The sequence below is a fragment of the Thecamonas trahens genome, assembly GCF_000142905.1.
Source record: "Thecamonas trahens ATCC 50062 unplaced genomic scaffold supercont1.29, whole genome shotgun sequence".
NCBI classification, from domain to species: Eukaryota; order Apusomonadida; family Apusomonadidae; genus Thecamonas; species Thecamonas trahens.
Window position 1 is genome coordinate 377,885 of NW_013657651.1, and position 14,665 is coordinate 392,549.

At 63.1% G+C, this 14,665-nt stretch overlaps 4 protein-coding genes across 4 annotated transcripts; 3 read left to right on the forward strand and 1 right to left on the reverse strand.

Annotated features, from left to right (window-relative positions):
• Positions 1-3: 3 nt before the first annotated feature.
• On the reverse strand, positions 4-2,488 carry AMSG_06929 (uncharacterized protein; the record flags this gene model as incomplete). Its single annotated transcript, XM_013901519.1, has 2 exons — positions 4-2,282; positions 2,486-2,488. 2 exons carry the CDS (start codon positions 2,486-2,488, stop codon positions 57-59), a joined length of 2,229 nt encoding a protein of 742 aa, XP_013756973.1. The 3' UTR covers positions 4-56.
• A 417-nt stretch (positions 2,489-2,905) lies between these two features.
• On the forward strand, positions 2,906-7,202 carry AMSG_06930 (uncharacterized protein). The gene is made up of 2 exons (XM_013901520.1): positions 2,906-3,826; positions 3,886-7,202. The coding sequence occupies exons 1-2, from the start codon at positions 2,987-2,989 to the stop codon at positions 7,177-7,179; spliced, it is 4,134 nt and encodes a 1,377-aa protein (XP_013756974.1). The 5' UTR covers positions 2,906-2,986; the 3' UTR covers positions 7,180-7,202.
• Positions 7,203-9,061: 1,859 nt separating this feature from the next.
• Positions 9,062-10,209, forward strand: AMSG_06932 (uncharacterized protein; the record flags this gene model as incomplete). Its single annotated transcript, XM_013901521.1, has 2 exons — positions 9,062-10,111; positions 10,156-10,209. The coding sequence occupies 2 exons, from the start codon at positions 9,062-9,064 to the stop codon at positions 10,207-10,209; spliced, it is 1,104 nt and encodes a 367-aa protein (XP_013756975.1).
• A 961-nt stretch (positions 10,210-11,170) lies between these two features.
• AMSG_12020 (uncharacterized protein) lies at positions 11,171-14,663 on the forward strand (the record flags this gene model as incomplete). Its single annotated transcript, XM_013901533.1, has 2 exons — positions 11,171-12,207; positions 13,034-14,663. 2 exons carry the CDS (start codon positions 11,171-11,173, stop codon positions 14,661-14,663), a joined length of 2,667 nt encoding a protein of 888 aa, XP_013756987.1.
• Between the last annotated feature and the right edge of the window lie 2 nt (positions 14,664-14,665).

The window sequence follows — 14,665 nt, forward strand, 5'->3', positions numbered from 1 at the left end:
GGAGTGGTGTCTTGTGTGTGCGTGTGTGTGTGGGTGATTCGGTGGCCGGCTGGTTGTTACTCACCAAAGTGGTTCTTAAGGGTTATGATGAGGTTGTTGGTGTGGAGAGGATCCTTGACGACAACGCCGTCCATGGACCAGCCCTCATGGGGAACGTCCTTGTTGAGGAACATGCCCTCGATGAGCTTGAGGTTTGCAAGACGTTCTGGCTTGCGATGTGCCTTTTCGGTAAAGTCGTCGTCGGCCTGGCGGCCGGTGAGAATCTCGGCGAGGCGCATCAGGATGATGCCGTCGGCTAGATCCGAGTGGAGATCGCGGACCTTCCACATGGCGTCACGCATGGCAAGCTTGGAGTTGACCCAGCGGGTGAGGTCGGCCTTGAGAGCTTCGTCGCGCGAGATGGTGTCGCGGGCACCGGTGTAGGCGGCCATGATGCGCGAGAGGATTGTTTGCACGGTGGTGATGTCGCCGCGCATGACGTCGGCCTCGCGCAGATCGCCGACTTTGATGCCATCGGCACGCATGCGCTCAAAGACGGCGGTGGCGTTGTCGAGCTTGGCGGCGCCGTCGAGAAACTCGGTGTGGTAGATGTGCTCCGGGAACATGACTGCCGTCAGTTCCTCGATGAGCTTGATGAACAGGAGCGAGTCGCGGAAGTCGTCGTCGAGGTGGATGACGCGGAGTTTGTGCGGGAGGAGGATGCGGTTGGCCCAGTCGATGAGGACGTCGGCCGGCTTGACGGTGACTGAGGCAGCGGCGGCAGCGGCGGCAGAGGTCGAGCCCGACGACGACGCTGACGGTCCGGAGGCACGGGTGACGCTCTGCAGCTTGCCCGAGGCGACGAGGCGGGTGAGCGAGTTGGGCTTGTAGCGGCCGCCGTCGAAAAAGTCGCGGATGGCGGCGACCATGCGACGGACCGGCTTGGACGAGGCGTTGACAACGTCGGCCGGGCTCCATGTCTCGGTCTTGAGGCCGAGCAGCGGGAGCATGGTGTGGAGAAGGGTGCAGTTCTCGAGTTGGGCGGTGACGGTGTTGGGCGCGATGTGGTACGGCGGGAGGCTTTCGCCGGTGAGGACGCGGAGGACGTCAAAGACTGGAATGCCGCCCTTCATGTCGCGCTCGAGCTCGGTGTAGCGGATCGAGGTTGACGATGAGGCGAGAACGGTGTTGATCCAGTTGAGGAGCATGGCTGATGACGGCAAGGCGGAGTTGGCGGCAGCCACGGCGGAGGCGCGCGGGCCGGATGCGGCGCCGCCGACGGTGGACGGCGGCGGAGCGCCGGTGCCGGTGCGGCCGGTCGGCCCGCCGGCTGCGCCGAAAACCCGCGCCGGTGGGCGGACGCCCTCACGCTTGCCCGACGCCCACTGACAGAGTTCGCGGTAGGTGGGCGAGGCCGAGACCAGCGGCTCGACGACCGAGAACTTGGTCTTGGTTGCGCCAGCATCGATCATGGCTGTAAGCCACTCACGGCGCGACATGACCGACTTGCCGTTGAGCCAGAGGACCGAGCCGGCCGGATCCTGTGAAGGCACGACGAAAAACCCATTCTCACAAGCGTTGGCAAAGGTTTTGAGCCCGACGTTACAGGTGAGGAGGTTGACCTTGCCGTAGAGCTTGGCGACCTGGGCTGAGCCGGACGAGTAGAACTTGAGCGAGGTGCCGACGACCTCGAAGAACAGCTTCTTGAATACTAGGGCGCCGCCCTCGGTCTCGACGAGCTCGATGGAGCCGGCCTTGGTAGCGCCTGCCTCGATGGGGTTGGCCATCGTTTTCTTGCGTCGCTCGTCGACCGGCGCCGGCGCACGGCTGGCCGGGCGGTTCCCGGCAGCTGAAGCTGGCTGAGCAACAACGCGAGCCTGCTGGGCCGGCGCGGGCGCCACGACTTGGACCTGCTGGCGCGGCGGCGGATCGTCAAAGTCATCAAAGGAGATGCCAGCAAGCATGGCCTCGGCGGCGTCGATGCGTGAGGTCTTGGGCGCCTTGCGGGTAACCGGAGCCTGCGAGGCCGAGGCTACAGCGGATGACGTTGCGCTCAGCTCATCCTTGCGAACAAGCACCGCGCCGCCCTGGCGAACCAAGGCCGTGAGCCATGCCTTGAGTTCGTCAAAGGTAGCAGTGACGAATCGCATCTTGATGGCGGCCTGCGATGCGAGCGAGAACTCGAGCTTGCCCGGTCCGACCTCGACCGATGCACCGCGGACCTGAAGGACGATGAGCGGCCTGCCTGACGAGGCACTAGCAGCATCGCGATAAAAATGCAGCACACCGGCAGAAGCCACCAGCTCGCAGAAGACACTCGCCCATGACCCTGTTCCTCCGTCTTTCCTCGTCTGCAGACTTCCACGCTGCGACAGTGGAGGGTGAGTGGGAGGGTGAGGGTGAGGGCGAGAGATAGAGAGGGAGAGAGAGAGAGAGAGAGAGTGTGTGTGTGGAGGGGAGATTCTGGTGAAAACACCTGAGGGAGGAGACAGGCAGGCAAGCGTACCATGGTGTGAAGAGGGAGAGTGTGTGAAGGTATGTGGGGGTGAGGGGGCAGGTGTTTGTTTTTGTGTGTGTATGTATTTGTGTGTGTGTGTGGGCGAGGGGTATGTGTATGTGTGTGTGCGTGTGCGTGTGTGCGTGCGTGTGTGGTGGTGTGTGTGTGGGCGTGTGTGTTGGCGTGGAGGTTTGGTGCTGTGACGGTGTTGGTTGCTGCCATTATTGGAAATGTCAGCCGAAACGTGCGCTGTCCGGCCAACACCATCTCAAGCTCTCCCTCCCTCCCCTCCCCCCCCCCCCCCGCACCCAGCCTTTGCCCTAGCCCTCTTCACAGCCAGCGAACAGCAAGCAAGTTCTCTCTCGCCCACTTTGCGTGCCGTCTCCAATACCTCTAACTCCTTCTCGAGAGTGAGGCTTGTCTGTGTCTTGTGACGCAGGAGGTGGGTCTTTCCCCAGGGTCGCAGACATCGGCAGTCCAAGGGCGCCCGTGGTCAGCTCGGCCACCATTATGTCGAAGGATGGAGCGAGCTCGAGCGGCAGTGTAGTCAAGGGCGATGGAACCGGTAGTGCTGGGCTTGGGGGTGATGCTAGTGGTGGCTCGGGTACAAGCACGAGCTCGCATGTTCCACTGCTGCGGCGGGCGGTGCGCAAGTCGGTGGTGGCGTCGAGGCTGAAGAGTGTGCTCGCGGCGGCCAAGTCGTCTGCGGCCGACGGCGGCGAGCCGGGCACCGAGGCTGAGTCAGCGGACCCGCCGCGGAGTGCGAAAAAGTCTGCGGCGGCTCGGTTTGCAGCGATTGCGCGCAAGGCGAGGGCGAGCGCCGGCGGGGCGGCGGGGCCTGCGGTCAAGGTCCGGGCAGCGGTGGAGGCGTTCTCGGCGGTTGTGCGCCGCAATCGCGATGTGGCTGATCACAGTGACACCGAGCCAAAAGCTGAAGCAGGGTCGTCGTCGCCAGCTGGCCAGGAAGCCTTGGTTGTTGAAGTCGCCGAGACAGGCGAGCGGCCGGGTGCTACGCGGCCACCGATGCTGGTCATTCCCGAGGGCGGAAATGACGAGCTGGTGCAGGAGGCGTCGGAGGCAATTGAGCTGCTCAAGCAAGACCCGCCGATCCAAAAGGCCGGGTACGGCGGCGAGTCTGGATGGGACTTTCCCGAGTTTGACAAGGATGCAGTGGTGGCGTCACTTGGGCTGACGGACGAGCGGCTATGTGACTACCGCGAGGCATTTGAAGAGGCTGATCTTGACGGCAACGGGTACCTCTCGCTCCACGAGTTCAAGTCGTGCACGTACATTCTCGGGCACGCGCGGTCGCCGGCGTTTGTGCAGCGAGTGCTGCGGCAGTTTGGGCTTGTGGACGCCAACAATGACGGGCGGATCTCGTTTACCGAGTTTATCACGTTTTTGAAAAGGCGGACCTGTTTCGATACCTCTCATACGTGGAGGCGTTCAAAATGCTGCAGGCCGACGACGAGAACTACATCCGCGAACGTGCGCTGGCGGGTCAGATGCTGGAGATCGGATACCGCGAGCCGCCGCTGGCGTCCAAGGAGCACTTTGGCATGTTTGACATGTACCGGGCAGGGGTGCTGGGCATTCCACGGCAAAAACTGGCGACGACCAAGGTGAAACGGCGACGGCGGATCATGAAGAAGCTGAAGAGTTACAAGCCGCGCAACAAGATGAAGCGCGGTGAGTTCCTGGCGGCGCTTGGGTACACCGGCAAGACGTACGAGGATGTGACTGTGGCGACATGGCACTCGCTGTACGCACAAAGTGTGCCGGAGCTCACGCCGAAGAGCGTGGACCTCAATCACACCATGTCTGCGCTCAAGCGCAACTCGACGCTCACAGGATCGTCGTGTTCGCTAATTGATTACGCTGGGACGCCACGGGCCGCCGATTTGCCGCCGATCCTGGCGCGCGAAGTCGGGCTCGCGACCGACACTCCCGAGTTTGACGTTGTCATTGTGGTGACAGCAGTGGCGTTCTACCTCGGGTTTGAGGTGCGTGTGACGACAACGCCGCGGTCGACGGTGTCGGACTTGCGCGAGCTCATTGGGGCACAGACTGGGCATGCGCCGGAGCTGCATCGGCTCTATCACGAGGGTTTCCATCTCCACGACTCGACGCGGAGTCTCGCGTCGTACAACATTGGCGACGGCTCGCGAGTCTCTGTGGTCACGCTCCCGCTGACGCACCTGCTCGAGTCGGACAAGGTGTTTGACGGCGACGGAGCGCCTAACTTGCCGAACATCTACGAGCACTTTCGGTGGGAGGGACTGCTGCGTGTGGCGGACGCGCTGCGGATCATCACATCGGTGCAAGAGGTGCTTGCCCGCGAGCCAAACATGGTCCACGTCTATGAGCCGGTCAACGTGGTCGGCGATCTGCACGGACAGTTCTACGACCTCGAGACGATTTTCGAGGCGGGCGGGGACCACTTTGAGGGCGGCGTCAACTGGCTCTTCCTCGGTGACTACGTGGACCGCGGCTACTTTTCGTGCGAGGTCATCTTGTACATTTTTGCGGCCAAGCTCAGGTACCCTGCGGCGATCAGCCTCGTCCGCGGCAACCACGAGTCATCGTCGATGACGCGGCGGTACGGCACGATTTCCGAGTGCCGCCACAAGTACGGCGGCGAGGACGGATCTGACACGACGGTCTTTGACGCCCTCCTCGAGTGCTTCCAGCACCTGCCGGTGTGCGCGGTGGTGCACTCGGCCGGGCAGAGGATGCTGGCACTGCACGGCGGCATCTCTCAAGAAGTGATCGACTTGGAAGAGTACCTTGCCGGCTACGACCGGGTATGCGAGCCTGAGGGTCCGGTCAAGGGCCTACTGTGGAACGATCCATGGGACGACTGCTACATCGGGGTCGAGTGCGAGCCAGCGCCGCCGCCGGGAGCGCCACCGCAGATTGAGCTCAACGCGGCGCACACCGAGCTCGACCTGCGGCTTCACCCCGAGCCTGTGCCAGACACGCGACCGGACGAGCTCGACCACGACTCGGATAACTACTCGTCGAGTGGCGAGAGTCACGCCGGGCTGAGCGAGAAGGCTGACGACGACGGGCGCAGAGCAGACCTGACGGTCGACTTGACGGCAAGCAGCTTGTCGCGGACAGTGCCGCCGACGCCACACCCCAACGAGACGTTTTCCGGGAGCCGGCGGCGGATACCGTCGTCGTCGTCATTTGCAGACTTGCTTCCGCACGAGCAGCCTGTTCCCGCTGCCGACGTAGTGGATGTCGACACGTCGCTGGAGGCGTCGCTTGATCTCGCGCTCGAGGAAGAGGGATCGTGGGACGGCGTGGAGCAAGAGGAGGATGTTGACGGCGAGGTTGAGGCCAAAGACAAAGATGGAACTCAGAGTGTCGGCCAACTCAAGTCGAAGAAAGCCAAGAAGGGCAAGAGCAAGGACAAGGACAAGGACAGTGGCAAGGGCAAGAAGAAGAAGAAGAAGAAAAAGAAGAAGAAGAAGAAGCGCAAGTCGAAGGACAAGGCCGAGAGCGAGTCGTGTGCGTCGTCTGCGTCGTCTGCGTCGTCTGCGTCGTCTGCGCGATCATCGGGCGTGCCGTCGCCATGGGTCGACGAGTCGTCGACGAGCGACGGGGCCGGGGCCGAGTATGACGGCGGATGGGCCGCCAGGTTGGGCTCGTCGGGCGAAGCCGAGGGCGCCGGACCGGCGGCGGCGCGGGTGGACGGTGAGGCGGGTGTGGAGGCAACGATGGACCCCCTGCTCGCGGCGACCGACTCGGTGATGGAGCACGAGGAAGCCGAGGTGCTGGATCGACTGGAGCGGTCAAAGGACGACCTCGTGTTTGACCTCAACCAGGTGCGAGAGCTGTCTGCGGACGAGCTTGCGGAGCTTCCGCCGCACGAGACGCTCGACGAGGCGTCGTTTCGGCCGTCGATGCGCGGGCGGACGTGCCGGGAGTTTGACTACGCGGCGGTGTGCCACTTTCTGAAGCGCAACGGTATGATCTCGATTCTCCGCGGGCACCAGGTCCCGCTTGACGACGGGTTCGACGTGTTCAAGCCTGGACCGCAGTACGACTTTCCGTCGATTGTGACTGTGTTTTCCGCGCCCAACTACACCGACGACCACATGCAGGTGGGCGGGATGGCAGTGTTCCGCGATGGCGTGATGGTGTTGCGGCGGTACCCATGGAAGCTGCATCCTGTGTGCTACCCGGTGGGCCACAAGTACGCGTACACGCGGCATCTGCACTACGAGGACTTTGTACAGTTCCTAGCGCACTTTTATCCGCAGTGCACCAAAGTCGAACCGCTTTGGGTGCACCTCCGCAAGTCGGGGCGCGTGGCAGAGTTCATTGCCACGGCCAACGCGCGGATCGACGACCCGTCGCTGCACGTGTCAGTGGCGGATTTACAGTATGCGACCGAGCCGTGGGAGTTTCTGCGGGCGCACATCACAGACATGCTGGGCAACTCGGACAAGCCGATGGTGCGCGACTTGCACAAGCATATCATCCACGACGTGCACGCGTTCTACAACGGATTCGACTACATCCGGCACGCGCTCCGGCGCGAGGCCGAGTACGAGCGCATGCCCGAGACGCTCGAGTCGTCCGACTCGGAGTCGGACATGTTCTCGGACCTCTCGTCGTGCACCTCGAGCGACGACATGGACGAGACCGGCGAGTTTTCATCATCGTCGTCGCTGATGGGCTCAGACTTTTGAGTGAGTGAACATAGATACAGAAGGCTACGTGCGCTTCCTTGGCAGCGTCCGCTGCTTCTTTGGGGGACGTAGCGGGAGGCGAGAGGAGACAGACTTCCGCTTCCGGGTCTTGGTGGCGGTCTCAAGCGAGACAATGAGGTCAGCGGATGGCGGCGGGAGGGTGGGCGGGAGGCGGGAAGGGCGGCGGCGAGGCGGGGCGGCGAGGCGCGGGATGGGTCGCGCGAGAACACGGGCAACGCGGACGCGCTTGCTGCGCTCGCCCTGATCGTCGTCGCTCCAAAACTCGTCGGCGTCGGACGATGACGACGACGAAGACGACGAGGGAGCAGCGGCGACAAGCGAGGGGCGTGATGCGGCCGCTTGGTGCTCTGCACGGGCGCGGCGTGCGGCGGCGCCGACGCGAGCGGCGTATTCGCGGGCGGCACCGGCGGTGGACCACTCGTCCTCGGACGCCATGTCGTTGAGGACCGGGCGAAGCAGGCGGCGGGCATAGGAGCGAGCAAGGTGGGCAATGGCAGTGAGCGCGGAGAGTGAGAGCTGGCCCTCCATGTCGGGCAGAGCGTCGGCCATCCACGAGCCGGTCTCGGCTACAGCGCGGAGTGCGGTGGGCGACGGGCGTGGGTCAGCGGCGACGGTCTCGGGCGAGACGACCGGCTCGAGGATGGGAACGTGCTCGATGGCGGCCTTGACGCCGATGCGTGCGGCATCGCGCTCAAACTGCTTGCAGGCGTCAGCGAGCACGGCGTCGTCGTCGGTTGCCAGCTCGCGCTCAACAGCGAGGCGAGCGGCAAACTCGGCGGCCGGGTGCTCACGATCGAGCCAGACGGCTTGGGCCTTAAAGTACTCGGCCGAGTCGTTGTGGGGCGGCGGGGGGAGGGACGATTGAGGTATCGGGGAGTAGACTGGATCGGAGGCGCCGTGCTGAATGCGGCGGCGGATGTTGGACTCTGAGGCTGTGGATGCGAGAGCAAAGGAAGGCGGGAGCGGCGGGCGCCACGAGTGCGGATCGCCGGGAGCGAGCTGGGCGAGCGAGCGCGAGACAGGCGTCGGTGCGTCGTTTCGATGAGTGGTCGAGTCATTGCCACTGTGCCAACGGGCAGGGATCTTGGCAAGGACGTCGACGTCGCTACGGGCCTTGTAGCCAAGCTGGCGATAGGTGGGAGCCTTTGGATCCCAGGCGTAGACGGCAGTGGCATCGACAAGCTCTGGGATGGCTGCAGTGGCCTGATGCGAGGCATGCGGATTCAACAGACCAATTCTGTTGTAGCTGTACGCCAGCGAGACAAGCGAGTCCAAGCCGCGTGGCTCGCGCAGAATCTGTGCCCTTGCCGCCCGCTCGAGTTTGGAGGTGTCGGGCATACGGTATCGGAGCTGTCGGTCGAGCGGGAGGTCGGGGACGAGGCTTCGTTTGAGCCGCTTCTGGAGCCATCGTCTTCGCTCCCACCGTCTCAGCGACCGAGCTGTGGATGGATGGGCGTGCGGTGGGGGTGGGGGTGGAGAAGGGGGGGGCATTTGGGTCGGGTCGGGGGTGGAGTGTGGCACGTGGGGAGAGGGGAGGGAGAGGGGAGATGGATCGGTCACTTTGGGAGGGGGTTGGGGGGGGGGGCAGTCGGAGTCGCCGTAGCTGTGGTGATGGATGTGGTGATGGATGTGGTGATGGATGTGGTGATGGATGCGATCTGTGGCGGCTGGCGACTCAAGTCACAGGCGAATTGAGATGAACGAGAGTTCCGTGGAAGGCGACAAAGACGAGGACGAGGACATGGTGGAAGGGAGGTGGGGGAGAGGGGGGGGGGGGGGGGGGGGGGAGGGTGACGGACAGAGGCAGACTTGACACACAAGACGGACAAGCAAGTCGAGGTTAGCAATGACGGCAGGAGTGATGTTCCAGAAGGTGCTTGGAGCAAGTCTGGGACCTGTGCTTGTGGCGCATGACAAGTTCTATGGTTGGCTCAATGCGGCTCTGACGACGGTGCTCGACGGACAGGGCGACCGTGTTCCATCGTGGCTGACGGCGGATGCGGTGACATGGGCTCGTTCCTTCCTCCTCATTCCGACGCTCCTGCTCTTGGCGGGAGGTCATGGCATCCTTCCGGCGATCCTGGTGCTTCTGGTCGACTTTGGTGACTTTCTCGACGGCGTGGTCTGGCGGTGGTGGGCCGGGCGGAAGGCGGCGGGTAGGCCGGCCGGCGGGGCGACGCAGCTCCCGCTGGCAGCCGACGTGCTGACGGGTGAAGATGCTCAGCCTATCAAGTTTGACGCGGTGTATGCGTCGCGGCGGGCGGCAGGCCTGGCCAGCAAGTGGGGCCAGTACTTTGACGCGGTGGCCGACAAGGCGTTCCTGGTTCCGGTGTGGATCTCGATGGCGGTGCTGCCGGTCGGTGCCAATTCGATCCTCTCGCTGGTGGCGCTCTGGGCGCTCGCCGGGATCGAGGCGTACTCGGCGCTCATCCGGACCAAGCGGTACTTTTCGGATCCGGTGGAGGTGGCCGAGGTTGCTGTGGCCGACGCGGCCAACGACTCGGGGGTCAAGTCGGACGAGGTGGGCAAGGCCAAGCAGACGTTGCAGATGGTGGGGACGGCGCTTCTGCTTTGCCCACTCGGGGCGTGGTACCTCGGGCTTGTGCTCCTCTTCCTCGCTATTCCGCTCGCCGGCGAATCGGTCCGGCGCAAGCTCGTCTCGCGGCGGATCTTTGCGCCGCTTGAGATCCGTGGCGGCGGAGTCGACCTCGCCATGCTGCAGTATGTGGCCAAGGCGGCATCGCTTGGCTCGCACCTCACGGTCGGGGTTGTCTCGTACGACGAGGTCTCGCTCAAGGACGACATGCGGCTGATGGCACAGGTCAAGGACGTCGACGCCGTCGTTGCTCTCCTCCAGGGCGACATTGCGGTCAACGAGGCGTACCTCAACGACATGGGCTTTGACTACCTTGTCCTTCCGCGCCCGACGCCAGCGTGCCCACGCTCTCGGAGGAGGACTACGATGCAGGGCTCGTTGCCGCCGGCAAGGTCCATTTTCTCGCGCTTTGAGCGTGCCCACCGTCGCAGCCTCGTGAAGAAGAAACGACGTACATACTGCAGGTAGTGTATTGGGTCGGTCAGGCTAGGCTGTTGTTGATGATGTTGGTGGCAAAGTCGGCACGTCCTGCGGTAAAGGTGTCGCGGCGGAGCTTCCAGCGGTCGACGACGGCGTCGGCGTTCTCGAGGCGAACGTAGATGCCTTCGGCCTCATCAGAGCCATAAGCCGACGTGGTCTTATCGAGGGCCGCGACAAGGTTGTCGAGCTTGGCGCCTGCGGCTGGAGCGTCGAGGAGGAGCGGGACGAGCGGGAAGACGCCTGCGTCGACGAGCGGGGCGAGCAGGGCCTCCACCCGCGGGCGCGAGAGGAACGTCTCGGACGGCTTGTGGAGGACGTCAAAGGCGATAAAGTAGCTCTGCAGAGCGTCGTAGGCCACGGCATGGCGGGCCCACATCCACTCACCGTAGAGGACGTAGTCTGTGGAGAGGACGGCGAAGAGCGCCTCCATGTGCTCGTAGATCCAGTCGCGGTAGACGTTGTACTGCGGGTGCTTCTCCGAGCCGATCAAGCCTGATCGCTTCTGCATGACCGGCTCCCACTCGCGCTCAAAGTGGACGCCCACGTTGGCGCCATCAACCTTCTCCTGCACCACATACCGTAGCTCGGCAGAAGTCGACGAGCTCTTGACCGCCCGGGCGATCGACTTCCAGCTCACCGACTTGTCGTCGTCGACGACGGTCGATCCCTCGAGATGCGGCGTCTTGGGGTACTTGTAGAACTTGGCCGAGGCTGCCGACATGAGCAAGGATTGTGGCGATGAGTGCGAGGACGAGAGGTGTGCGGCATGGGGCGAGTACGGCTGGAGTTTTGTGGACGGAAATGGCTGCGAGCCAAATGGAATCGTTGGCTTACTGGAATGGAAGATTGCCTCGAACGGCGGCGACTTGTCGCGAGTTGGAAGCGTGGGCGGCCATGGCTGCCGAAGAAGAGCTGCAGTTCAAGGTGGTCATTGTTGGCGATGCGCATACCGGCAAGTCGACGATGGTCCGGGTGCTGGGAGGAGGAGATGCTGAGCCAGCGGTGATGGTTGTGGGCACAACGATGGTGAGAGTCGACACAGCTGTGGACGGGCAGCAGGTGTCGATGAATGTGTTCGACTCGGACGGCGCCGAGGCGTGGCGGGCGCCGGCCCCGGCATTCTTTCGCGGCGTGCACGGCGTGGTTCTGGTGTTTGATCCGAGTCAGCCGGCGACGCTAGAGTCTGTGAGCGGGCGGTGGGCCGGGGAGCTGGAAAAGTGTGAGTGTGCGGCGTCGGCGGGCGTCTCGATCGTTCTTGCTGCACACGAGCGGCATGGGGCGGCGATGGACGACGTGATGAAGACCAAAGCCCGCAAGGTGGCGGGGCAGCTCGGCGCGGCGTTTGCCGTCTTTGATGCGGCCAAGCCCGAGTCGGTCTCGGCTTGCCTCGGCGACCTCGCGCATGATATGTTCCGGCACCACACACAGCCACGCACGCTCTCGATCATGATGGCTGGAGCGCCGGGGGCCGGCGCACGGTCGATCTGGCGGACGCTGCTGCATGGGCCCGAGTTTGGGACCGAAATGGTGTCGTACGACGTGAGCGTCGACTTTGCACGGGTGCTTCTCGAACAGGGGCGAGCCGAGGCCAGAGTCTGGGCGCCGGCGCACCGAGTCGGGGAGATGGTGATGCAGACGGTTCACGAGCGTCGCATGGGTGATGTGGACGGTGTCTTTCTTGTGTATTATCCCGCCAAGCCGGCGACGATTGGCGGAGCGGCCGAGGCGTGGGCAGAGATTGGGCCGTTTATGGCCGACGATGTCGTTGTCATCCTTGCCGCCCACATGCGGCACGGACATAGTCAAACGGGCGTGGCCAAAAAGAGGGCAGCTGCGCTTGCTGACGCGATCGGCGCGCTTGTGGCCGATGTGGATGCAGGTGAACCGAGCTCGATCCATGCGTGTCTCGAGATGATTGCCGGCGGAGCAAAGTGCGATCGAGGCGGAGGCAGCGGTGGCGGTGGAGGTGTGTGGAGGTGTACAATTGAATGACGTGCGATAGGCGTGCGCGCGCACGTGTGTGTGTATGTGTGTGTGGACTATTTATAGCTTGTGTGTATGTGCAAGAATCGATGCAGACCAATGGCAGGACCAGCAGCAGCAGTTGGTGGCAGACATTGGCACCTGTCGTCAAGAGTACGTGGGAGCGAATTCCGTGAGCGATCGTGGGGGTAACGGGAGGAGGGAGAAGGGGGCATTCTGTGACTTCCAGATGGTCTCCATCGTGTTTTTGTGGCGACAGAAGACATAGACATGAAGCAACGTCGTTTTCCATGTTCTTGCGCTTGTGGTGGTGGGTGTGTGGCGTTGGCGTTGCCGTCGTGCTACAAGTGGCTGCTTGCTGGCTGGGCCGCAGAGCGTTGGCGATTTTTTGGCGAAGCTGACCAGGGAAGGGGGTGTGGGGGTGTGGGGGAAGGGGTGTGGGGGATTGGTCATGGGTGTATGTACACTCATGTAATGCGTATGTGTGTTTGTATGTGTGCGTGTGTGTGTTTATGTGTGATTATGCGTGTGCGGTTGTGGGTGTTGTGGGTGGTGTGGGTGTTGTGGGTTGTGGGTGTTGGCGGTGTCGTCGACGGTGTTCGTACAACATGTGTGTGTGTGTGTGTGTGTGTGTGTGTGTGTGTGTGTGTGTGTGTGTGTGTGTGCGATTGTGTGTGTGCGGTTGTGTGGGCGCACCATCATGGACGTGGGTACTTGTGGATGGCGTCGATTAGTGGCGGACTCTGAAGCAGGAGCGGCCGGGGATGACGGGAGCCAGCCGTGGGGCCGGCTCGTGACGCTCAACCGCAAGAACACGCACATTAAGCTGGCAGAGATGAAGACGCTGTTGGGACGCAAGGGATGCGACCACAACTTTTCGGACATTCCACTGCTCTCGTCTAAACACTGCCGGATCATCCGCAAGGAGAAGGACGGCGGGCGCGACGACGACGACAACTCGCCCGAGGGCCTGGTCGACTTTGAGGTGGAGGTTGTAGACCTCTCGACGAACGGCACGTTCATCAACGGCGTCAAGATCGGCAAGCGGAACCGGGCGCGGCTCCGGCACGGCGACGAGCTGTACCTCTGCGATTCTGTGGCGTACATCTACACGCACCTCAACCTCAACATGCCGCGCGAGCTCGGCGCCAACGAGGTGGGCGACCTCTCGACGCCGGAAGACTACATCAACGCGATGCGGATGGGGGTCTCGTCGGCGGTGCTGAAGGACCTGACAGTCTCGCTGCGGCACTCGAAGCAGAACGACACCGACTTTACGGAGGAGTTTGTGTCGATGGGCGGCGCGGACGCGCTCATCGAGTCGATGACGCATCTCAACGCGCAGCCGAAAAAGTCATCGGTCCACATCGACTCGCTGATGGAGTGTGTCAAGTCGCTGTACGCGCTGATGAACACGCCCGAGGGCTTTGAGGCCGTGCTTAACACGGCGTCGAGCATCGACCAGCTTGTGCTCCTCCTCGACGTCAACGACAACAACCTGCGCAACAAGGTGACCAAGCTCCTTTGCCCGGTGGCGACGCTCAACGACCGTGGGCATGCACTTGTCCTCGCGGCGTTTACCTTTTTCAAGACGCGGCGGCGTCAGCACTCGCGATTCTCGAAACTTCTCGACCTGCTCTCTGTCGAGTTTACGGACAAGTTTACGGACGACGACGTGGCGCTCAAGCGCAACGTTATGATGTTCATCAACGGGGTCGTCTCGTACCCCGAGGACATCTCGTCGCGGTGCCAGCTCCGCGACGAGTTTGTGCAGGAGGGCATCATCGAGGCCATTTCCATGATGAAGAACCTCAACGACGACGCGCTGTCGACGCAGCTGGCATCGTTTATGGAGGAGCTTGCCGAGGACCGCAAGGAGAGCTCGGTGGGTGGACTCAACCTGACGGACCCGGTTGGGGTGGCCAAGGCGCTTTTTGTGCAGCTCCGCGGCTCGCCGCATCTCAAGACCTTTCTCGACGTGCTGCTGTCGCTCCTGCTGTTGCCGTCGGACGATTCGGACGCGTGGCAGGCGCTCTCGGGCGCGCTCAAGCCCGCGCTCGAGCCTTTCCTTTCGCACGATGACGACGAGAACACAAGCGCACTCTCGACCGAGATTGGCGTCGACCTTGACTCGATCAAGTCTGCCCTCGACGGCACGTCGGTGGTGGCTGATCTTGAGGCTGTGACTGCAGCCGGCGCGGGCGGCGGCAACGATCCGAACGAGACCGACGGCGGCGAGTCGCCGGCGGCGCTGGTTGAAAAGTATCAGTCCCAGTTTGCCGAGCTGCAAAAGGTCAACGCTGAGCTACTGCTGGAGATCAAGAACTTGAAGGAGGCAGGCGCAGGAGGTGCTGGAGCATCGTCGCCGGCGTCGACAGCACCACCGCCGCCGCCGGCAGCTTAAGA

Excerpts from the sequence above, each read along its gene's own strand:
- AMSG_06930 (XM_013901520.1), top strand. The coding sequence starts at position 2,987 with ATGTCGAAGGATGGAGCGAGCTCGAGCGGCAGTGTAGTCAAGGGCGAT. Across the intron at positions 3,827-3,885 it reads TGCTGCGGCAGTTTGGGCTT|GCGGACCTGTTTCGATACCT; the intron begins GTGGACGCCAAC and ends GTTTTTGAAAAG.